Genomic DNA, 24,372 nt, shown 5'->3' with positions numbered 1-24,372 from the left:
ACTTGAGCTAAATGCAATTTCTTAACTCCTGCAGCTTCTCCTTTGGGTGATCTGTGACCCACTCCGTGATTCCAGCTATCTGCAAAAATAGCCAATCATAGATCCTCTTTAGGCGTCCCATGGAACCCCCCCCCCCAATCTTTAACCAAAAGACCCTGGAAAATAACATGTCTTGAGAAATGTACCCAAACTGGTGCCAAGTACCACCCCTGGGGAAAACCACCAAGCGCCCCTCTACCCAAATTAACATCCAATTCTTGGGAAAAATGAGGAAGGTACCTGGGGGGGGAACTGACCCTGACCCTAATTTCTTAACTTGCGGTTTGGGGAGGGACTGACCCCAACGCTAATTTCTTAACTCATGACGTGTTGTTTGTACTTTGCTTGCGGTTTAATGAAATAAAAGGCGGCCTGCGAGCGGTCCTCGGGGTGTCAGTCTTCGGACTGCACCCCAGTGCACTGGTATGTATGTCGATAAACTGGCCTCAGGCTTGAGTCTTTGAACTAAAATCGTTGCGTGGGTGTCTTTGACCACAACAGTACTCTTCTGGCTGCCTTCTGCACTGCTATCCCACCAACCCCCATAGCCTCTAGTTGGTGCCTTTTGCACTCTTAAAACCCCTGAAACCAAGCAATCCCGCTCTGCATCTCAAACAAAATAAAATGATGCCTGTGCTGTGGGTGCAATTCCACTGACAGTCTGCAGAAGAAAATAGAGTGTTCGAGGGGGAGGATGGCTCAAGGATGTGTGTGTTTCCTGAGACGCATTGGGACTGAATAAATCACCAAAAGGAGAACTAGGGAAATCCTTGAATTTGAATGAGTAAATGACATGACTATTCATTATTTATCTCCTCTTGAATTTTAATGAGTTGTGATGATTAGCCAAATTCTACTGAGAGGATCATGCTCTAGATAATGGTATAATCTGATGTGTATAAAGAACTGGCTTTCTCTGAAGACCAATATTTCTTTATAGCTGTTTATCCAAATTTGGATAATCAACAGAAGTTGAAAACCTCTTCCCAGCCTTCCTGTGTGACTAGCATCAACATAACCTCAAGGCTTAAGTCCGGTGGTCAGTGTGGGATGTCAGGCTGAAGACCAATCGGGTTTAATGCATGTGTAATCAAGATAAGCAGAGTTTCATTTTGGATGTAAAAAGTTCTATATGATCAAAAATGGTTGAGTTTTTTTGCTAGTATTTCTCTGATCCAAGTTCCCTAGTTATCTAAACTGGAGTGTTCCTTTAACAGACACCATTGTACAGCCAGTACTGCCCAAAAAATGCAAATGTGTCTGCATGCGAAGTCAAATTTCATCCGAAAATTAGCTCAGTTCTAATATAGAGATTCAAGGAAGTGGCTCCACTTATTTGCATCTGGAGATGGTGGTGGGTGGGGTCATGTAACCTTGGCAATTCAAGAACCATGTTTCATAATTCCATTGCCATGGCCTTCTGAATGAATGACTAACAAAAGGGCTAGTCTGTGACAAGGCTGAAGGATGGTCTTGTGACTGTAGCACAAAACTGAGTGTCAGAAACCAGGGTTCCGTTCCTGCCTTTGCCTCACAACTCCTGTGTGACCGTGGGCAGGTCACACAAACCACCTGTTTCCTCCGTCTCTTCATCGGTAACCGGATAGTACTTCCATACTCTACCTGGCCAATAAGGATAAACTCATTGAATTTGAGTAAAATTGAGCTGATCCTCTGATGGAAAGCACTGTCTAAGTAGAAAGTAGTATTACTGGTACTAAGGGCATGGGAGCTTTAGAAATGTGTAATAATAAATTCTTTCTCAACATGCAGTATGGTGGGGGTAATCTTCCTTAGATGTAAATATTTAGGAATTATGCAGTGTTAACCGGCCACTTCATCTTGACTGGTCCCTTGAAATGTGTTAACGATTTATGCTAAACAATCTTTCACCTTGTATTTAACTGGGACTGCCTGAGTAAGTTTTCAAACCTGCTGCCGAGCTCTGTGTGAGCTGGAAAGCTTGTCTCTCTCCCCAACAGAAGTTGGTCCAGGAAAAGATATTGCTTCACCCCACTTGTCTTTGCTCTTCTCAAGATATCTGGCCTGCCTGTCAATTCTAAGTAATGTTCCCTAGGTTTTGCAATCAGAGCTTAAATTTGACCTGTGCAGTGCCTGACAGAAGAATGAATAGTAAACTCTACAATCTGAACATCCGTCCCTACTCCCTGATAGAGATTATTCACTACTCCATTGTCAAGCAGGTTCAGTGACCATTAGCAGCCTTTAGCATATATCCCATCACTCTTTGGGAGCAACTCAACTTATATTTTGCTGTAAATAAAACCTTAAGATCAGAAGTTCAGCAGAGTTGTCTCCTAAGATCACCTAGGTATGTGATGCTGTGAAATCTTCTGCCCTAAATACAGGCCTGTATGAGGAAGAGTCAATGGACGTTTGAGTTGAAGAACAAAACATTTCTGAAGATTCAGCTACTCCTATCTTAATACTACGTGGGACAGGTTTCATTACCAATTATGGAAGATTCCTGCATCAGGTTCAAGAAACCTCAGCTTGGCTTTTTTTGAGGAATGCAGAAGAAGCCTGTTCTTAGTTAAGTCATCTAGAGCTAGATTAAAAGCTAATTGTAATTTTAAATTCTAATTCAGACAGAGAAATACTGACACATGATGCCTTCAGCAGAGAAATGAACTGTGCGCTGTTCCAAAGAATTAGAAAGGTCATGAGAAGACAGCCTTAAAGACAACCTTAGGGGATACCTTCTTGACCTCAATCAAATCAGATTTAAGGTTATTTCCAGCTACTATTGGTGTCCAGGAGGGGAGATAATGTGGGAACAAAAGTATGGTCAAAGGATCAAAATACACTGTTCCTAACCTAACAGGAGATTGTGATTAACCACAGTAACTGCTGTCTTTAAATTTCTGAAGATGGGGAACAATGTTTGCCTACTATAGTGTATATCCTAAAAACTACTAACAGGGGTTGATGCTGTTTGATGTTGGGGGTAGGAGCTGGAGTGTGAAAGAAACAAAATTATTTTTGGATAATACTGATTTGTATTTAGACAGCACCTTTCAGCCAAGGATCTTTGAGCACTTTACAAGCATCAATTGATTCTCATAGCCCCACTGAATAAGGTATTATTTGCATCTGTAAAGGGGGGACAATGCTACTGACCACCTTTGACAAAGCACTTTGAGATCTGTCCCTGAGCAGCACTGTATTAAGAGCCAGGCATTCTTTTTCCCAGGAGCAGAGCCCCTGTTGGGCTAAGTGCTGTATGGCAGGTTTAGTAAAACTCAGTCCCTGCCCTAAAGATATTACAAGACACACACAGGAGCTGGGAGTACGGAACTAAAGCACAGAGGAGGAAGTCATCCTCCCAGGATGTCACAGCAGATCAGTGTCAAAGGCAGGTACAGAAGACACATGCCTTGGCCCCTGGACCGTATGACCTCCATTCTATCCCTTTTGCAGCTTGGCAAATGGGTGCTACGAGGTTAAAGCTTTGTCTTCACTTGGAATTAGCCCCAATTCTAAGCCTTGGTGTAACCACCTGCAAACTACAAGCACAGCTACGCCAAGCCCCATTTCCAACATGAATGTTTACCACTGCTTGGAATGGGGCGGTTGAAATTATGGCTTTGTCTGCCTACCTTAAGGGTTTGCACAGCTGTAGTTATCCCAAGATTGAAATCAGATCCTGTCCATAGTTGGAACATAAGATACTAACACTCTGTGTAACTTCTCCTTCTCCAAAAACAATCTAGTCTGTGCAAAAGAAGAGCTGCTGCGTCCATCCCTCAGGTCAGTTACAACCTGGGCCTGATCCTGTAAGACTGAATAGTCTCAACTCTTGTTGACTTCTGTAGCAATGGACGGCTCACTCCTGCTCAACAGCTTCCCTTTGTCACTTGATGTTGCGCCTGACTTCTTAGCAGCATCAAGCCAGTTTGCAAAGAGAGATTAAAAAGGAAGATACTTGTCTTTAAAGTAGAGTCATTGTGAGGCTCCAGGACCTGAGTTAAGGTTGCTAATAAAATAATATCTAATCCTGGCACTCTATGACCTTGGCTTGAGGAGGGTGGAGATGTTGGTTACCAGGAGTTGGACTCCTACGTCAGTGGCAGCATGGCAGGTGCTCTGTGGCCCTTTTGAAGGGGGAAGGCTAAAAGATTTGCCATACGCCATATATTTTATACCATGTTTTTCACATAGCGTTTGTGGCTGCTTATTTCCAGCTCATTTTAGACCCAGTAGGAAAATGATTTCACCAGTCCTTGCTGCTAATCTTGCATGATCAATGCTCCCTGATATTCTACGGCTCCTAAATTATCCACTTGTATATTTTAATTCTAGATTGCATTCTGGAGGATGAGGTTATCAACTGATACAGAAATGTCAGAACAATCTAGTTAGGAACAGATATTGCCAGACTAGCGAACACTGAGTCCGGCTAGTCCAGTATCCTGTCTCGGACAGGGGCCCGCATCACATGCTTCATAGGTGGGTGCAATAAACCCTGCAATAGGCAGACTTGGGCTAATTTGCCCCCTATGAAGATCTCATCTAAACCCTAATATTAGAGATTAGCTTAAACGTGAAACACAAGGTGGCATGTCCCTTCCTCCCCAGAATTGTAGTAGTAACTATTGTAATGCTGGATAAGCCTTTTATCCATCTAAATGTCCAGTCCCTCTTGGAATCCTGCTAAATTTTTAATCTCAATTATTTCCGGTGACAGTGAGTGCTACAGTCTGATTGCGAGCGTGGGGGGAAATGTAATCATGTTTTTTATTCCCATTGCCCTCATCCTCACTTCCCCAGCCCCACTTATTGTTTGTTACTTTCACTCTTTGCTTTGTGTGTCTAATTAGAGCAGGCGCTTTTGGGGCAGGGTTTGTGTGTGTATGTACAGCACCTGACACAATGGGGGCCTAAGCCCCAACAGGACCTTTCAGCCCTGCTGCTATACAGCTATTCATTACTACTAGTGCAAGTTTTGAAACGTTCGGTTTTGAGATTACGGCTGAGATTTGCAAAGCAACCTGCTTCTGGCCACCACATTCCTATTCACTCGAATATAGATTAGGTATCTATCCCAAACACACACACACACACCCTTGCCAACTTCGGAAATCTGTGTATGTTCATACTCTAAGACTTTCAATGGGCAGTCAACTACCCAGTCAAAATAAGAGCAAGATGTGGTGCCATATACAGTCAACACTGAACGTCTCTTTGGCTTATCCTGCAGTCCAGACCTTCAATACTATATCTTTAAACTGTCTCTGCTGAGCACGATAGGACAGTCACTGATAAACTATTTCTACAGAGGACACTAATTAACCTGCTAAATGAGATTATCCCTTCTGAGCATGCACCAGAAAGCTAAATTAGCTAAAACACCATGCAAAAGAGATCCATAATTAGCCGCCTGTTCTGAGGGCACCATCAATGTTTTGGGTGACCTCCGCCTAATGACGCTGTGCTTGCTCTGTGGGTTTTTGTGGGGAGCTGGGTGGGCTCATTTCTGCTGCGATGCCATTGTCCTCACATGGCATGCTGTGTCGTGAACAGGCCACTTCACCTTGCTGGCCTCAAGGTTCTCTGGCTCAGTGAGTGTAGGAGAGGATTTACAAAGACCGAGAACGCTGAGGCCAGCAGCCCGCATGCAACCAACTCAGTTCCCAGTAAAAGATATTCCCTGCCCCACCATGTCCCCCAAACATAGTGGTGAGATTGCAAAATAAGACAGAAGTCGGTGAATGACAATGTGATCGGTGTCCTACAGCATGCACCTATGTCCCTGCCTGCGTCTCTAGGCTCCAAACATTGGAGGTCTTTGGAAATTTGGCCCTTACAGTTTACAGCCCTGATCCTGCAGCCACCGATGCGAATGGCAAAAACACCAGGGACTTCACTGAGAGAAGGGTCAGATCTGATATTAGATCAAAGCCCCAACAAAAAGAACTCCATCATGCTGCATGAGGCATTAAGGAAGGTGAGTAGATCAGCGGCTAGAGCAGTAAATGGGTTGGAACATAATAGATGTAGTCTTCCAGAAGCTCCATATTTCAGTACTTCCAAGGGCTGCAGTGTAATGAGCTTGTTCTGTCTTTGGTTGGGTGTGTTTTGGGGGCTATCGAATAGGCATGTAAGTGCAGTGGTAGCGCATTTGGTTTCCACTGGATGCAACGCTTTTCACAGGTCCTGCATTGTGGAGTTCACTTACTATTTTCCAGAGGGAGCGAACTGTCAGCGGGCTCTGTAGTTTTCAGGCAAGAGCCTGGTTGCAGCCCCCATCATGGCTTCGGTGGAAGAATTGCCCATCGGCTGGAAAGTTCTAAGTAGCTCCAATGCGTTACTGCAGCACGTGACATGAAAATTCCGGGCGGGTAGCTGGTGTTGAGATGGCATCTAGGTAATAAGTCGCTAAACACATGGGCAATATCTAGATTGAAGTCTACATGTATTCACCTCCAAACTCATGGTTAAGCGAGCCCAACTCTCCAGTAGAAGGAACATCATATTCATATTGCATGCTGCCATTCACTGGGCTAATGCATGAACAAATTCAAGCACTGGACAGGTGCAGTTGTGACAGTCTGCAGGAGCTGCTGTCCTCCACAGGTGCAGTGTGAGGATAGTTCCTTACCTGGCTGGTTATCAAGGCTGGGTTCAGAAGATGGGATGGAGAAGGGAATCTGACTCTGGACTGCATGGGAACTTCAAAATCGAAGCTTTAAAATTGGACAGTGAGTGAAGGCTGGATGAAGGCATTGGGCTGGGATTCAAGTGAGCTGGGTCATTTCCCAGCTCTGCCAGGGAATACCTGGGCCCAACAACTGTGGGCAAGTCACTCAGTCTGGTCCTCAGTTCCCCCAGTGTAAAATGATAATCTCTCATTTCTCTCTGCCTTCCCTAGTTAGGCTGTGAGCTTTTCAGGGACGGGCCTGCCCCATTCGGTACAGCACCTCGCCCAGAAGGGCTGTAATCACAGGGAGGCTCTGGGGGCAGCACTGTAACCCTAATACATTTCCTGACAGTTCTTGTGTTGTTAGTTAAACACTCTCTCAATGAACTAGGGGCACACACCAGGCTCTTTCTTCCAGCTGCCTGCCACAAAAATAATTTGTAATAAATTGGACTAAGCAACTAACCAGCAGCTCGTTGCTGGCTGCCAGATGGACAGATGGCCGACAATCATTAATATCGCAAAATTTCAGGAGTTCATAATTCCCTAATCTATAAAGCTGGGCCTGCAATCTGCCAGACCTGGCCCAGAAGCATTTGCTGGGGTGACGCCCACCCCAGCTGGGGATAGTCCTCTGTAAAACTGACTTTTTTCACCAGCTGAAGAATTTGGCCCGGCCGATATTTCAATGTGAGCAGGTGGCCAGATCCATGTGCTAGGGCCAGGCCAACAGATGTGTGGCCATTGTGCATGATGCTAAAGAAAGGGACGGATGCTCCTCCGAAGTACCCCAAGGGAGGGCTGTTCAGTCTGATGGGAAGCTGAAGTTTCACTGCATACCAGTCTTATAAATAAATTAAATTAATGGAGATGTCCTATCTCCTAGAGCTAGAAGGAGACCTTGAAAGGTCATCAAGTCCAGCCCCCTGCCTTCCCTAGCAGGATCAAGTACTGATTTTGCCCCAGATCCCTAAGTGGCCCCCTCAAGGATTGAACTCATAACCCTGGGTTGAGCAGGCCAATGCTCAAACCACTGAGCTATCCCCTCTTGATTCAAGGTACAGGGCAACCGCTGCTGTGATGTATTAATGCTCAGCTGCCGCATGGCCGTTTTCAGCCAGCCAGCTCAACGTGGTTTGCAGAGGCGGGCGGCAGCATTAGCTTCATTTTACAGACGGGAGAAACAGAGGAGCAAAGCCGTGAAGTGACTTGCCCCAAAGTCAGCTAACAGGCCTGGGTCAGAGCTGGGCACAGGGCCCATGACTCCTGAGTTCCTGTCCGGTGGCCCCTGCTGCGTCTCTGGAAAAGCTACCCAGAAAAGCTGAACATCCCGCGCTGTCAGCCCCTCCATCCCCGCCATTGAACTTGCTGGGAAACCTGTCGGAGGAGATGCTGCAGAACCCTTGATTCCCAGTTGCTCCTAAGTGCGAGGTTAAACAGAGCCAGCGCCCCAGGCAAGTCCAAAGCGAATGGACGTCATCCATAACAAAGCTCTTCTCTAAGGGGGCTTTCTGGGCTCTGCGGCAGATGCGCGTAGCCCTGTTTCGCTGTCACTACAGTCAGATGTCTGAAAAGCCAAGAAAATCCAATAACCCACGTTCAGCGTCATTTTGTCCTTAAACCCCCAATCCCGGCCCATAACCGTTCGGAGAGGTGGCACGAGGAGCTTATGATTGATGTCAGCGGATCAGTAAGCTGGTATTTCTGAATCCCGTCTCGCTGACCTCTTTAAGCGCCATGTGGTGTTGTTTAGAAAACGCAGCGCACCGTAGAGAGGGAGGAACCCCAACAGACTGCTAACTAGGAGCCCGACATCATGGCTTTAGAGTCGGAAAGAAAAGCCCAGTGTTGGTGTCACAATGGAGATGAATCCACTCTCGTTAAGAGAAAGCATTGCTTAATTATGTAGGTCTAGTGAGGCCCCCCCCCACAAAATAAACAAATCAACCAACTAACTAAAGAAAGAAACTCACCCCTGCTCCCGGAGCGTTTTTACCCTGGAAAGGGAAAAGCACCGGAGGCGCCGGGTTGGCTACAAAGAACGTGCCAGAGACTTTGGCGTCCACTAGGGGTGTTGCTGTTGTTTTTAGCTGGCAGGTGCTCAGAGGCGAGGTGATGGGTAGCAGCAGTCCGATGCTGGTGCCCCAAAGACAGAGGTGCTGGAGCTCCTCCGTTGGTGCCCTGCGGCCACTAGGCTGGGTTGACTTACTCGTGGGCAGCAAAAGCAGAGAAGCAGGGGTCCCTATCCTCCCTCCAGGCCTGTGACAAGGTAAAGGGCCTACGGTACTGCTCATGGGGGGATGGAGGTGTAATGAAGTGGGGAGCCTAGTCCACCTCCCTTGGCTGGCTCTGAGCGGAGACGTGGCAGCTGCCACCTCCCATCCCAGCCATGCCTGAGACAGCAGCACGAGCCGGCCTCTCGCACAGACGGTAACAGGCTGGGGCACCTGCATGCCCTGCATATGGGGAAGCCCCTGCCAGTGCTGCAGGCTGGGAAGGGGAGCCCCAACATTTCCCCAGCCCCGAGCTCCTGTCTGTAACCTCCTGAGTGGGCAGTGGGTCCCCGGCTGCAGGGCTGCCATGTCAGGCATGGCCAGGAGAGCTGATGCAGGCTTCTGGGTCTTCCCTCAGAGCTGGCCAGGCGAGCCTGGGCCCCTTGCCCTCTCCCCCCAATATTGCACCCCTGTCAGAAGCACTGGAGCTCCAGGCTGGCTCTCAGGAAAAAAAAGTGCCTCATCAAAACGAGAGCAAGAAAGGACTTGGGACTAGCAGAGGAGGGGTGCCTAGAAGATGGTCCTGTAACCAGTGTGGGCAAGCCCTGATGGCCTTATAAAATGGAATAGAAGTTAAAAAGCTGAAACCAACTGCCAAGAGCTTAGGCATGATATTTGTGATGCCTAGGAAAGAGTTAAGCTGCTAACAGCAGTGTCATGCCCTCCAGGTCACGATTAGCCAATGGGAGTTTGCCCTAGTGCTGTGATATTGATAAATTGATTGGTCTAGAAGGGTGGTGGATTGGCTATTGTCCCTGGACTGCAGTGGAATTCTCCTTCCCTGCTCGCTGGTGAATTACTCCCTTAGTCAGCATACAAGTCCTTTAGTATTTTTCAAGTCCCTGGATTACTTTTAACAGGGGACATGGTGCCCAAAGAGACAGATGCTGTGGCCGGGAAGGAGCATCCAATGAGCAGCACAGATTGGCCCGATATTGTCCCTTTTGGACTCCATCTCCGCCCCAGCGAAGATCGCGCATGTGGTGCCTTCCCCGCTGTTGTCATGAAAAGAACGGCCCAAGTGAGGCACGGGCCAGCTGTTTCTGAACGTCATCATTTCTCTTAAACTTTATGTGGAAATTTTGAACATCAATTAAAAAAAAGTCGGGATTTCCAGCGAAAATGTTCTTGGGAATTAAGTTCGGGACGCTGAGCAGCAACCAGACTGAGAACCTTATGCAGAGATTTCTTCAGGAAGTGTCACTGTTAGGCCACAGAAAACAGCACAATGAGCATTTTGTGGGTAGTGAGAGGCAGGGTGATAACACAGCCTGAGCCCCATGATGGAGCAAGAAACCCCCATCTTTTCCAGCCAGCCCGCACCTGAGAAGCCCCAGTCCTCCCAGCAGTAGCACAAGCCTGACTTGCCAGGACAATATAATTCAAGTAGAGTGACACTTTCTGGCGGGACTGCTGGCTTTAGTTCTTACAGCGGCAGGCTTGCTAGCCCCTCTCTGCTCCCCTTTCGTTGTGTGCATTGACCATCAACGCCAAACTGAACCAGTCTAAGGTGTGTAGCCTGGTTTTTCTGAGAGCTGAGCCACGGTTTTGCTGCCTATAAAAACACAGCGCGTACTGCAGTCTGTAGGCAGACTTTGGTTCCCATCAGCTGAGCCTGCATTGGTCGAATGGGCAGCGACTCCCCAGGAACTCACCCAAAGTTCTTTTGATTTGACATGCAGCGGCTGGAGCCCGCAAAGGACTTTGTCAATAACAGACGTATAGTACCTGCCAACAGCAACTACCCTGGCGCCCATATTGATTTGGAGCGGGAAATGTATTGCCCTTGACGAGAAAGCACGGGCTGCTGGAGAACGGTCAAGAGCCATTAATAGTGCGTGTGCACACACACACACACACACACACACACACACACACACACACACACACACACACACACACTATCTCTCTCTCTCTCTGTCCTGTCCCTATGCATGCTGACTCACATTACCATCATGTGTGTGTAGCTTCCCTCTCTCACACACGCTCTCTGTTGAAATAGCAGCACACGGGTTAACGTCTTGCCTTCCTTTACCTCTCTGCATTGAGCCCTTACTAATTTTAGTGCCTTGCATGGTATCAAGTAGCAGGGGGTAGCCGTGTTAGTCTGTATCTACAAAAACAACAAGGAGTCTGGTGATGCATCTGAAGAAGTGAGGTTTTTAACCCATGAAAGCTTATGCCCAAATAAATCTGTTAGTCTTTAAGGTGCCACCAGCCTCCTTGTTGTTATTGTAGATACAGACTAACACGGCTACCCCCTGACGCTAATTTTAGTGCCGCTTTTTCATGGGTTTGTGCAGACGCGTTGCTCGTGAAAGGTGCCAGTCTGGTGCGCTGGCTGTGCTTCACTCCGGCACAGGCACCCGCAGAAGGCCTGTAGCACCCCACTCTCCTGCCTACATGGCGCGGCACTGACCTGGGGGGGAATCACCTGAACTAGTGCTGTCTCCATGGCCCATTGTCCTTGGCATCGCTTCTCAGCTTTCCCCACATGCCTGGCAAAAGCGGGGGGGGGGGGGACGCACCTTAATGCCAAAAGTTGTGAGCACTGTGATGTGACTGATCTAGCACCTCAGCCGACATGGCACTAGAGGGCTAATGTAGTGTCTAGGAAGTGGGTGGTATCCCTTTAAATAGTTTGGGAGCTTCCGAGTGGGTCTCCCCACCTTCCATTGCAGACACCCCCAGACCCAGCTTTGTGCAGGGCTGGTAAAACTGGAACCCAGCGGTGGCCATGTGGTGTCGTCGCTGCGCAAAGACGCAACAGCTTGATAGCGCCACCTAGTGGCCAGGTTGAAGAGAGGGCGGGTAGAGAAGAGGCCAGAGACAGGAGCATGTGAAAGTGTGACAGCCGGCAACCGCTCACAGGCGACAACGACGAGCACACCACCAGCCACATTCCAGCACTGCCAAGATGGGGACTCTGTTGTGGGACATGCTGGGCAAACACGTAGCAAGAGCCAGGCCGGACGAAGGGCCTTGCCCAAGGTCACCCAGCATGGAACTCAGGTGTCCTGACACCCAATCCAGTGCCCAGCGACTGGTTCTCAACGAAAATGTAACTGTGGAGCACTGGGAGCAAAGGATGGCCCATACCATCGAGCAGTATAATGCTAGAACAGGCCTCAGTCACGGCTTGCCCAGCTGGGGTAGTGCACATTTTGGTTCACTGCAAAGGGGTTGGGCAGGGCAAGTGTTATGCCTGCCTCCACTGCATCAGCAATAGCCAAGCTCTCCCCCTCCCAGCTCCTCAGCCAGTCTGGCTCTCCTCCCCCCGCTCAGCCCCCCCCCACAACCCGGTTCTTTGTCCCAGGCTCTTTGCCAAGCGAGTCCCAGTCACCTTTGAGCTCAGACTGACTGATCTAGTGCCGCCCCCCCCCCTTAAAAAAATCTATGACTCCTTGGCCACCCAATTCCCAATCGCCAGTCTCCTTGCCCAATCGCCACTTCTCCCCCGCCCCCGCAAACGCCCAGTCTCCCCCTGAAGCCCACCCCAGGCTCCTTGTTCCAATCGAATTCCACCCCGTCGCCCCCGCCGGCTGGCTCTGCATGCCAATCAGGCAGCTTTCTCCTGAACACGCTGGGCATCAGCGGAGGGAAGCACAGTGCACATCAGCGACACGGGCCCTGCTCTCAGCTTTGGTGCCCAACCTTGGCTTGGCCCACAGCCACCCAGTGTTGCAAAGGCCGGGAATGTCCTGCTGAGCCCCGGACAGAATCTTCTGTGTGTAGCTGCAAAGCGCTGGTAAGTTACAAGTAACTAGTCCTTGTGCCACAGCACGGTGCACTAGAGCTTTTCAAAGGATTTTTTTTTTAACAGAGGCAAAATAATGTGTTTTTTCACTCGCCTCCATCTTGGAAACAGCTGGACCATTTGGGCTGAACTTTTGCAAAACAATTCAGCCTGAGGCCGCCGCCCGGCCAGCATGGCAACATTTCCGCCCAAACAGCTAAAATTTGGCACCGTTATAAGTAACTGAAAACACGGTGTGGTATCAGGCAACCTTACTTCTAAGCAGTAGCTGCCAGGCAGGCCTATAATACAAACTGCTGAGACAAGGGGTAATTCACCATAAGCATACACTTATCGTATGTACGATGTGCTAGAAGTAGGGTACTGACTGTGTACGTGCCGGGATGTATTTTGTGCTTGGTTCATGACCACTGTTGTGTTGCAGCTGAATGCAATTTGCGGGTCTAATGCAGCAGAGATGTGCTAACTGCATGCTACTGAACGCATTAATATGCTCCTAGACGCTGGCTTGCTCACTGCCTGGGCCTGGCTACTGATCACAATGGTGGGATGGACCAGACAGTAACTGGGAAAGCACTACCGAGTCTAACCAAAAATACACCCGTGAGCTCAGCTGGTGTCTTTAGAAATGAGGCTATCATCATAGCAAGGTAAGGGAGAGAAAGACCGAAACTAGTGTAATAGGATACGGGGCCCTTGTGTAGCAGCTTTTAGCCCAGGCTTTCAACGTCATTAATATTATCGGTTCTACTGCAACTTACACCCGAAAAGCTCCAAGCATGTAAACAAACCAACCAACCCCTGAGTGAATTAAGACTTGTAACACCCCTGGAAGGTTGGTAAATAGCCCTGTTTTACAGCTGGGAACCTGACGAGGGGAAGTGACTTGCTCTGGGTTAAAGAGGACGCCCTAGTTCTAGCTACTAGCCCGTACTCTCTTCCAGCACGCAGCATCGAACCCAGAAGTCTCGAATCCCAGGTGTCTATTCTAGACCAGCGTGCAGGGGTGGCCAACCAGTAGCTCTGCAGCCACAGGCCGCTCTTCAGAAGTTAATATGCGGCTCCTTGTCTAGGCACCGACTTCGGGCCTGGAGCTACAGGCGCCAACTTTCCAATGTGCCGGGGGTGCTCCCTGCTCAACCCCTGGGTCTGCCACAGGCCCTGCCCCCACTCCACCCCATCCCCTGAGCCGGCCATGTCCTCACTCCTCCCCCTCACCCCCGGAGCCTCCTGCATGCCACAAAACCGCTGAGCAGTGGGCGGGAGGCGCTGGGAGCAGGGGCGGGGGAGACTGATGCAGGGCTGCTGACGTATTACTGTGGTTCTTTGGCAATGTACATTGGTAAATTCCGGAACCTGCTCAGGCACAGGTTGGCCACCCCTGGCCTAGAGCATCCATCCCAGACTTCCACACTTCTTACATGACTGCTCTGCTCCATTTAGCTGGGTGGGATTATTTCAGTTTTTGTTTCACGGTAATTAAACCAGTGGCCGTGTTAGTTCTTTCAATTCTTAGCCGTTTAGCTACCTGGCTTTTCAGAGGGGTTGACGTGTTTAAAAAATGTGTAATCCGCCATCATTTCTGTGACTGCTCCGCGTCTCATTTTAACACGTTTCAAACATGTAGTGTAGCCGTTTCAGTCTGCTGGCGCGGTGGCCCGCTCGGCTCCACGCAGGTGCCAGCAATAAGCCTGGCCCTGGTGCTAGAGTGACCAGATGTCCCGATTTTATAGGGACAGTCCCGATATTTGAGGCTTTTTCTTATCTAGAAGCCTATTACCCCCCCACACCCCCTGTCTCGACTTTTCACATTTGCTGTCTGGTCACCCTACCTGGTGCTGAACCAGCACGCCCGCTGCGCCAGTTGCGTGAAGGGCACCGTGGAAAAGCCGGCCGTGGGACTAGATTTTTTTGGGGTTTAATAACGCAGCAAATACTAACCAGGAAATCTTGTGCAACGTATCCAGCAAAGCCTGAGGGATGATCGCTGTGTCTGAGTGATACAGTCACGCCTGGATTGCACCGGGTTATTCTAGCGAGCAGCTCTTGGGTTCCCGGCGCCCTTAGGGACACAATTAAGGCACCAGTTTGCATCTTTAGGCAAAGGTAACTATGGTAGCCAAACATTAGCTGTTACTGTCAGTGGAGAAAAGCCTGGTCAAGAACTAATGAGCCATCAGCAGCAGCCCCCGTTATCCCGCCCAGAGGGCATTGGCGTGATCAGCACGGGCGCCAGGGACACAGGCTCGCTCGCGTTCGGCTTAGCTCGGTACCAAAGCGTTAGCCAGCCAAATCCTCCGGGGTGGGGTTCTCATTATCCCGCTCGGCGCTGTGGCTGAGGCAGCTGGCCTGGCTGTCCATTAATAGATTACACGGAGGATTTGAGATTGTTAACAGGGAAGAGCGCTTTAGCTGGATCCAGTCTGGTAAAGGGCCACTGAGGCGCGCCCCACAGCGGAGGACGCATCCTTTAGGAGGGACCTGTACTTCTCCCCCTCCCGGTTACACGTTTTCGGACAAGGTAGGTGGCTGATTTGATGTGTTTCTTTGAAAAGCGGCACTACAGATGCTTTGGCAGGGGAGGGGAGATGGGGGGGTGAATTATTTCCCCCCCACGCTCCCTCCAGGGGAAGCGGGGTGAGAGATGAAATCAAAGCCGCCTTGTATGCCTTGCTTTTGATTTGCCTGCATCTCTGTAACAACAGCAGAGACGCACCTCGCCGGCTCGCTGGCCCCGGAGGGGAGCTCGCGGCTGCGGCTTGTTGGACAGTCCAGGGAGATGGGAATCGCCCCGCACAAGCGGCCCTTGGCAGCTGCTGTCTGGGGCTAGCGGCTCAGTCTCGGGCACGCTGCGTTGCCATTTTTTTTAAAAAGCCGGGGGCCTTCGCACCGTTCAGCCGGGGAAGCTCTGTTGGGGGCTGGAGGGGGTTTAAAGTTAGCCATGTGCGGCCTCTCGGGGATGCTCTGTTGGGATCCCGGCGGCGGGTGGATGTTTTTGAGGGGACCGCTGGCGTTTACTGTCACGGTAGATGAACGGGATCGGCGAGAAGAGCTCTGGGTTCGCCCGGACGCTGGTCTTGCTCGCCCACAGAAGTTGGTCCAAGACAAGCAGTGATCTCACCCACCTGGTCTGGCGCATCAGCAGGGAAGTCAGGCTCGGGGCCAAATAGGGTGACCAGAGAGCAAGTGTGAAAAATCAGGACCGGGGGTGGGGGGTAATTGGCACATATATAAGAAAAAGCCCCAAATATCAGGACTGTCCCTATCAAATTGGGACATCTGGTCACCCTAGGGCCAAAACAGCCCTCGCCGTCTGGCTGTACAGGGCGAGCGTGTGTGGCGTTGAGGGGGCCGGGTCAGCTGGCGGCTAGACGTGGGGAGAAAGTGAGTGTGTGGGTCGGGGTGAGCGCACACCTCTTGCTGCTGCGTCCATGCAGCCCAGCTAAGACTGACGACCCCCCCCCCCCAAGGCCGTGGCTGCCCCCCCCTAGAGAATGCAGGGGGTGGGCTGAACAGTGTGACAAGGGAGGCGGCCTCTGCGCCGGGTTGCTTTAGGTCTTTGGGGGCAAGTGCCACCTACAAGCGGCTGGGTTTCGAAGCAGACCAGAGGCAGATGGACAAATATGACTGAGCACCAGGGCTGCCTCGGGGTAGGGGGGGAGCAGAATGGAGCTGATGGGTCTGACCACCTCCAAAACCCCGCTCTGATGAAGTCCCTCCTGCCCGCTGCCCCCTCCCAGGCCGGCGGCTCGCTCCCCTTTAAGGTGCCTGTATCCCAATGTGCTCTGGCGCACTGACGCTTAGCCCGGGGGTGAGCTCTGCGACCCCCCGAATGGATTATTGGAACTGGCGGCGGAGGCTTTGCTGCCCAAGTGCCCCCCTGCTCTAGCAGCACGAATGGTTTCTTTACACTACATTACACGCTGCTTTCCACACACGGCTGGAGGCTGCCCAGAGGGACACACCGGGACGAGGGTCGATCGAACTGGCTGGGTACCACCCTGCCCCCGCTATTGACCAGTGCAGCTCGGTTTGACAGCAAAGTACAGCAGGGACCACTGGGGACAACCAGCCATTGGAGCTGCGGTGTTAGCCAGAGGGGCTTGGCCCAAAGAAAAGTTAGCATCTAGGTCAGGTGGTTGGGTCTTCTGGCCCCTTCCTCAGACATGAAACAACTTTGCTTATCATGGACTTATTGTGGTATTCGGTGCCAGGACTTCCAGGGTCTCACCTGGACTCTGTTATGGCCTTGCTGTGTAACCTTAGGCCATGTCCATGCTCCGTGCCTCAGTTTCCCCCGCTGTGAAATAGGGACGATACTACTTCCTTCCTCCTCTTTGCAAAGAGCTAGAGGTGCCGCTGCAGCATGAGATCAGAGACAGACATTGCAGTGTACATTTCCTTTGGCTTTCGGCTCTGGTATTTCTTCCCCCCCCCCCCTTTCTATGTTCTGTGATTGTTTCCCTCCCTCTCTCGCCTTTAAATTCTCTTCCTCTCCGAAGTCCTTCCCATTCTCTTCTCAGCCTCTCCAGTCTATCACTGCCCCCCGTTAAGCACGTGTCTAGTGGTGTTAGCTGGCAAGGGGCAGGAGCTGTTGGAAACCTGACCAGCGCTGGCTGTTCGGGTGGCAGGGATCGCCCTGAGACACATCACTGTGCTGCTCAGTGGGGGACAATCCTGCCAGGCCCCTCAAGCGTATAAACCCAACTGCAACAGCCCGCAGTGAACCCTCAGTGCAGCTCGACCCCAAACCACAGCCCCGACTCCGATCTCTCTTACAGCCGTGTAAAACAGGAGTAACATTGGCTGCCTGGCAGTGGGCCTGATCTCCACCCTTCTCCCCCACTGTGGTGCAAGGGTCAATGACTTCTTAGTGAAGGCAAAATTTGTCTTGGTCTCTATACTCAGGGACTGCGTCCCACCTGCTCCCCCTTCTGACAACCTTTTAGCCCAGATCATGTATTCCCCGGCCATCAAACACGCTGCGTTTAGAGTGCCCAAGTGGTTACGTGCCACACTCCACCTAAGGGCAGCAGAGAATCTAAATCGCAATCAAAGCTGACCTGGTTCTCCCGGTTACTTATTTGAATGCTAATGCTGCTGGCAGTGTATGCAAAGCACAAAACCTGCTAGCCCACACTATAAACTGAGACGCTGTCGTGTTATTTATGCCACTGCTTAGCTCTGACTTTGGCGGATTAGGACCTGTGCAAAGGTAGGTGTGGGGCTGCTATTGTGATGCGGAGACACATGCAATAGCAGGTGGGCAGCGGACAGACACTTTTACAATAAGGGCTGGATTGTGAGAGGGGCAGCGTCTTCCTAGGCCGGTGCACTTTGTACCTGCAACGTTGAATTGAATTGCAGGAGCAGCTCTGGGTGTTTCCACCTCTACCCACTGCAGGGAGAAGGGCAAATATCCCATTTGGTGCCTGCGCGTTCATTGCTGCGGGCACAGATTGCACCTGTGAACAGGGAGGCCGGGCTTCAGTCCCCTGAAATTGAACCTCTACAGGTATCCCGGAGTCTGGATTCCCCAGCAGCTCCTGGAACCTTTAATTTCGAGGTGGACGGAGAAATGGGAACTGGACTTGGAAGGAGCTGGGGGAGGGGGGAAAGAGCGTGAACAAGATGACTCAGGAAATTGGTATTTGTAAAGGCGCTTTTCACCTTTAGTTCACCGGCTAGGACTCAGGCTGGGCTGGTGTTAGACAAAGTTGTTCTCCTCTGGTGGCTGTTTGGTATTGGCTTGGAAGGATTCGATTTTTATCAGTAAATATCGATAAACATCAATTTCACACATACACACACACAAAAAACTATACATATGTCCATCTATGAGGATGGAAATGTACCCAAAGGCAAGGTAAGAAAAATGCTGTTTGAGAGAAAGTATTAGAGTTTGATTTTTAGGATATTTACTTTGTATATTTTGACATGCGATGTTGGGCATTTGTGTTTCAACAGTTAAAGCTTTAATTTTTGGAATCTCAGCATCCACGGCCATGAAACAATTGTCTGCCCCTCCCCAGCCCGTGTCTGACCTTCCCAAAATTTCCCTCAATGGTGAAGATTTAAATAGCTAAAAATCTAAAAATAAAAATTTATATTATCCATCAAAATAATCACAAAACAAGAATCAAATTCTGCCAAGCCCACCTGTGTGCAATAAGTTGGTCTCAGTGCAGTGCCTAGTGGACAGCCCTCCATATTACTTCACCAAACCATCACCGTGACAACTGGCACTCCATACCACCCATGCTGGTAGAGAAATCAAGGACCGACTGACGTAGGCCTGCTGAACCCCACAGTGAGACCTAGTCGGGGGAGCCTGCGGGTCAGGCCTGAAGCACGTTGGTAGGACAGGGTGTGAGGGATGTTCGCAGAGCCATGATGCCAGCCCCTTTCAATCTGTGCCCAATTTAATATAAATGTCACCACGGCAGACTTGTGAGATGGGGTTCAGAGCTTTCACACCAAGGGCCTCCCTGCTTAGTAAAATGGGACAAACCGGATCATTCTGTTCATTGTGCTACCAATGGGCCAGATCCGCAGCTGATGTAAATGACTGCAGCTCTACTAAAGTCAATGTTGCTTGCCTGACTGACAGCAGCTGAGGGTCTGGCCCAGTGTTTGCAACCGTAGGCCAGATTCGGATATCTTGCCTTGTGCTGAATAGCACCTTACTCCATCAGAAGTCCCACTGACTTCAGTGAGGCTATTTGTAATGTATGACTCAGGCTAAGGGTACCAGAATCTGGCCCTTAAAGTCCTATTAGATCCAGGAGGAATCTCTGAACGATTCCTTGCATGCGCTGCAGGAAAGCAATGTTTTTTTCCCTTTGGGGCTTCAAAAGGGCCTCAGGGGCTTGTGATGCAGCAGGAGAACTCTAGGTGAGGCAGACAGCAAACTAACTAGCCCGTGACGTTTTATAGCAATAAACTCGATGGGTTCCACCTCCATGTTGGAATCAACCCCCCGAGAGACGAGGACCCAGATCCTGGAAGGTATTTAAGAGCTCCCACTCCCATTGAAATTAATGGGGGAGAGGTGTTCAAATACCTATGAGGGCCTGGGCCACAGTGACACAGGAACTCTGTGGAAGAACTAGGCATAAGCCCCAGGCCTACCCCCTATCCACGGGACTATCCTTCCTCCAGCCTACCTGCCTTGTTCGAGATTAGACAACAGGAAGCTGTGCTCAGCTGTGTTTGCCAACAGCCAGCTGTTAGAATGGCTTATGCTGTCTCCAGTGGTTGGACCTCCTCTGCGTCCACTGGCAGATTAGCCTTATGCCAAGGGAATCTCAATCTTAGCTCGGAGATTGAGCCAGCCTTCTTTCCTCTGACCCAGGGCCTCTCCCCAGCTGTCTGAAAGCCCCTCCCACAAAATTTGTCTTCCCTCTCGTATCCAGACTTAGCAGGTATCTGCATGTGTGGCACCAGCGACCTGCCCAAATCAGAACATTGGTGGGTCTCTCCCAGGTGTCCAAAAGGAAATCTTCCCCAGGCTCATTCAGTAAGAATTGTGTTTCGTTTGTCTCCCCTGAAAGTCACTCGTTGCCTCTCTCTTCATGAACCCTTTGCCTTCCCCCATCTGAATCCCAGGTTGCTTATAGTCACATGCTACTTGTAAGTGTTGTCCTAATGTCTGAGACAAGTACACTTGGATCTTCTCTGACCATGAGACACACAATGCCAGGAGATTCTCAGTCCGCAGGATCCGGGCCTGGTTTCACACAGGGAAGGCAGGATTCGGAACAAAGGGACTGTGGTTAGCAAGTAGTACCATGTGTCCGACCCACTTTGGAGCTTAGTCCGCTGTTACACCACTCCTCAAAGGCAGATATTTACATCAAGGCTAAATCCTTCATTTCCATCGGTCAGGAACAGCTGCCAGCTCCCCCGCCCCATGCCGCACTCAAAAGGATTTGTTAGTCAAATGATAATGCCGTATGATGCACTATGCAAATTGCAGAGGGGAGGGGGAACAACGCAGGGGAGAATTACTTCCAAATGAACACACGAGCCCGACCTAGTTCCTTAGCGGTAGCCTCAGACTGAGTAGCAGCCATGGCAGGGACCCTTGATGCATGGGAGGGACCCCTAGTACGATGCCGTTGCATCATAGAAAGAAGAGCGAAGGGCAACAGCTGTCGAACGATGGTGTGACTCTGGGCTACGAAGGCCTTCTCCCATGTTTAGAGAGGTGGCGCTGGGTGGCGGTGAAGGAGCTGCAAACAATGAGCCCCTGGTAAAGGTCTGGAAGGACATCTAAGGGCTACGGCAGGAGCAGATTTGGGGCGGGGGGAGGGTCAGTGCCAGGGACCACGAAGAAGGGTAGCCCAAGCTCAGCTTCCTGGCATGACCTTGCTGACCATCTGCAACCCCCAGTGGTGACGACAGCCCGAGTCCGTGGCGCATGCACGGTGAATATGCCGAAGGGGGGATTCTGCATCAGCAGATCCTAAGCCCCAGGTTGTGAGTTCATTTTGTTTGAACTCTTATGGCAGGGCTACGTGTGGAGCCACCGTTACCGGGTAACCGTCACGCCCATTGCACCCAACAGGCCCCGGGCAAAGGGGCAGGTTGCACTGAAAGCCTTGACGCGTTCTCGACAAGCCACTTGATCTGTGAACACCAGGGCAGGGTCTTTTCCAGTGACTAGAGAGGCCTGTAGGAAAGCTCATTTCCAAGGGCCGTCCAGCACGGACGTGTTCAGCCAGGAAGGGCCAGAGCGGGAGGGAACGAGCTACAACAAACGCACCTGAGGAGGAATGGGCTTTGGGAGTGTTAACGAGCGCAAATTTGCCTTTGTTTTTCAGCCCAGGTTGCTTCCCCATTAAGAAGGACGTTCGCTAAGACCTGCCACCATGGATGAATGGGACCTTCCACAGTGGAAGAAGGAAGTAGACAGCCTGAAATACCAACTGGCTTACAAGAGGGAAATGTCTTCTAAAACAATACCTGAGTGAGTCAATGCTTTCCCCGGCCCCTTCTGGCGGCCGTTCAGTAGCCCACATGGAACAAGGTGGTGGGTCTCAGACCAAGGCCTAGTGGTTGGAACGAGTGAGGTGCAGTAGCAGGCCCTGTGGGAAGTGGGCCCTGCTGCTGGCCCTGAATAGGATGGCAGATTCTAGGGTCTCGACTCCAGCGCCCTTTGCCAGAAATAAATCGGCATCAAGAATACTTGGGCCCAGATCTTCCACAATACTTAGGACCTTTGAAATCAATTGCAGTTAAGTACCTAATTACCTCAGAGAATCTAGGCGTAAATTCCTAACCTTAGCTACACAACTGGCTCTGCCCCACCAGCAGCACCACCGATATCGAGGGAGGACGGCAGAGCCAAAAGCATTCAGCATGGCCAGTTTTCTCCAGCACTCATTATCGTCATAGGATCTAAGCACCGATACATAGAGAGAAGTGGGTTGTGTGTCCAATCTTCCAGGAAGCCTAAGCACTGGGGTTCCAGGCCAGCAGGAAAGATTTGCCCAGGATAAGGGTAACGCTAGGTTAACACGTGTCTGCATCTAACTTTAATTTCGCTCGGTTTTAGCCATGATTGGTTGGATCAGCTGTTTCTCAGTTCTTTCCCCCTGGATTAGAAAGCATAGGACGCTTCCCCTTCGGTGACCTGCTCTTGAGGTGGTAATAGCTTGCAGGGTTCCTGCTTTGGTCCATATTTAATGGTGGCCATGCACCGCCCAGCGGTCCTGAAGATAGTGCTCCCTGCGGAGCCAGGCTGGAGGTGCACCTAGAAACATCACTTCCTCTCTCTGCACCCACAGCCTGGATAAGTGCACGTACAACAGAGTCGCTCGGCAACACTTGTGTAAAGGCAGGCGTCTGCTGGTGCAAGGGAGGGGGGGTGAAGGGAGCTGCCACTGAACTTGCATCTACCTCTGAAAATCTGCACCTTCGGGTGCAAACTGATTGCATTGGGGACAACTCCATAGCGCACGCGGCAGGACCTATTCCATTCTAGGCACCTCTCCTGGCTTCTGGAAAAATTCATACGACTTAATGACTTCGTTAAGTTCTAAATCTTTGTAGTGTTTGTTGTGCAAATTCTCATGAGAAAGGAGTCGTGCACTGTTCTTTTAAGCCCTGGGAGCTCTAAGAATCCAATCCAAGACCTATCTAGATAGCAGAAGTAATAAATAAATATGAATATATGGAGCCATACCTACCATAGAACTGGAGGGGACCCTGAAAGGTCATTGAGTCCAGCCCCCTGCCTTCACTAGCAGGACCAAGTTACTGATTTTGCCCCAGATCCCTAAGTGGCCCCCTCAAGGATTGAACTCACAACCCTGGGTTTAGCAGGCCAATGCTCAAACCACTGACCTATCTGCCTCCGCCCCCGCCATCCCAACTGCATCAGATGCATTGAAATTAATGGGAGATAGGTGTTCAAATACCTGTGAGGGCCTGGGCCAAAGCGACACAGGAACTCTGTGGATGAACTAGGCATAAGCCCCAGACCTACCCCCTATCCACAGGACTATCCTTCCTCCAGCTTACCTGCCTTGTTAGAGATTAGACAATAGGAAGCTATTGATGGCGACCTGCCATCCCACACTTCTCTGTGCTCTGCCTCCAACCGTCTACACCCTTTGGGAGTGTGGGGGGGAATAAGGAGAGTGAGGGGGAGTAGTAAGCAAGACACATGAAAGGGAAAATACACCAAAAAGTGAGAGAAGTGAGAAGACTGGAGAGAAGAAAGGAGAGCGAGTGGCAAGTGTAGCTGAAAACGGTGCCAGGAGGCCTGGGGGCAGCTCACCCACTCAGCCATCCCAGAGGCGGCCTGCTGAGACACGGTGCAAGGAACAGACAAAATTAAAGAACCAAATAAATGCAAGAGCCACTGCTCCTCTGCTAAGTTTCCTGCTCCCCACACCACAGACCAGCCCATCGGGCTTCGTCACCACTCTGGACAATGCTGTGCCCTGCAGCCGATGTAGCTCACTCCGACGGCAGCAACCCCACAGCATTGGGAAACTCAGAGTCTGGGCGTTGAGGGTTTAGTGGGACTGCCGGGTTCTCTTCACAATCGCACTCTTGACTCTGTGTAGCCGTGGGCAATTGCTTGGCCCCCTTGTCTTTTGAGGATACTATTATTTTACCTACCTGACGGGCCGGGGGGCTGGGCGACGCCATGGAAACGCTAAGTATCATTACTGCGTAACAATGAAAAGAAACAGTTCTAGCTCCACTTCAACCAGAATAAGACAATGAGAAACGCCCAGAGCCGTTTAACCATCCCACCTCTCCCCTCTTCTCTGTAGGTTGATGAAGTGGATAGAAGACAGCATTCCAGAAGATCCATTTCTGAATCCAGAGCTGATGAAAAGCAACCCTTGGGTGGAAAAAGGAAAATGTACCATACTCTAATGCCCCTAAATCCAACTTCACTCCCAAGCGGCCGTGGCTGACAAAATGGCTTCCTCCTGAGATATTCAATTTTGCATTAACTCTGAATGTACATTTTTTTTATTAGTTTCCTAATATGACTAACTGTACAAACACTATCCTCATCTTGTCTTATTATTTTTATTAGTAGAAGCGATTCTTTTTTATACTGAAAAAGCACATGTCATAAAAGAGTAAATTGGTAAGAGATACAATGTATTGGAGAT

The 24,372-nt window shown here is 50.3% G+C and overlaps 1 protein-coding gene across 2 annotated transcripts; it reads left to right on the top strand.

Annotated features, from left to right (window-relative positions):
• The first annotated feature begins 15,013 nt into the window (after positions 1-15,013).
• Positions 15,014-24,261, top strand: GNG13 (G protein subunit gamma 13). 2 transcript variants are annotated; one of them, XM_034782927.1, is made up of 3 exons: positions 15,014-15,251; positions 21,556-21,701; positions 24,022-24,261. In XM_034782927.1, exons 2-3 carry the CDS (start codon positions 21,604-21,606, stop codon positions 24,125-24,127), a joined length of 204 nt encoding a protein of 67 aa, XP_034638818.1. In that variant the 5' UTR covers positions 15,014-15,251; positions 21,556-21,603; the 3' UTR covers positions 24,128-24,261. The 2 variants fall into 2 exon arrangements, with proteins under 2 accessions (XP_034638818.1, XP_034638819.1); XM_034782928.1 differs by lacking the exon at positions 15,014-15,251 and adding an exon at positions 17,870-17,945.
• Positions 24,262-24,372: the final 111 nt, after the last annotated feature.

Source organism: Trachemys scripta, chromosome 10 (genome assembly GCF_013100865.1).
Source record: "Trachemys scripta elegans isolate TJP31775 chromosome 10, CAS_Tse_1.0, whole genome shotgun sequence".
In the NCBI taxonomy this organism is placed as follows: Eukaryota; Metazoa; Chordata; order Testudines; family Emydidae; genus Trachemys; species Trachemys scripta.
Note: the sequence above shows the minus strand (reverse complement) of the source record. Positions and strands in the feature narration are given on the sequence as shown.

Bases quoted from the DNA above. Each gene is read 5' to 3' on its own strand.
- GNG13 (XM_034782927.1), top strand. From the start codon at position 21,604: ATGGATGAATGGGACCTTCCACAGTGGAAGAAGGAAGTAGACAGCCTG. The intron at 21,702-24,021 runs GTGAGTCAATGC...TCTTCTCTGTAG, and splicing joins TCTTCTAAAACAATACCTGA to GTTGATGAAGTGGATAGAAG.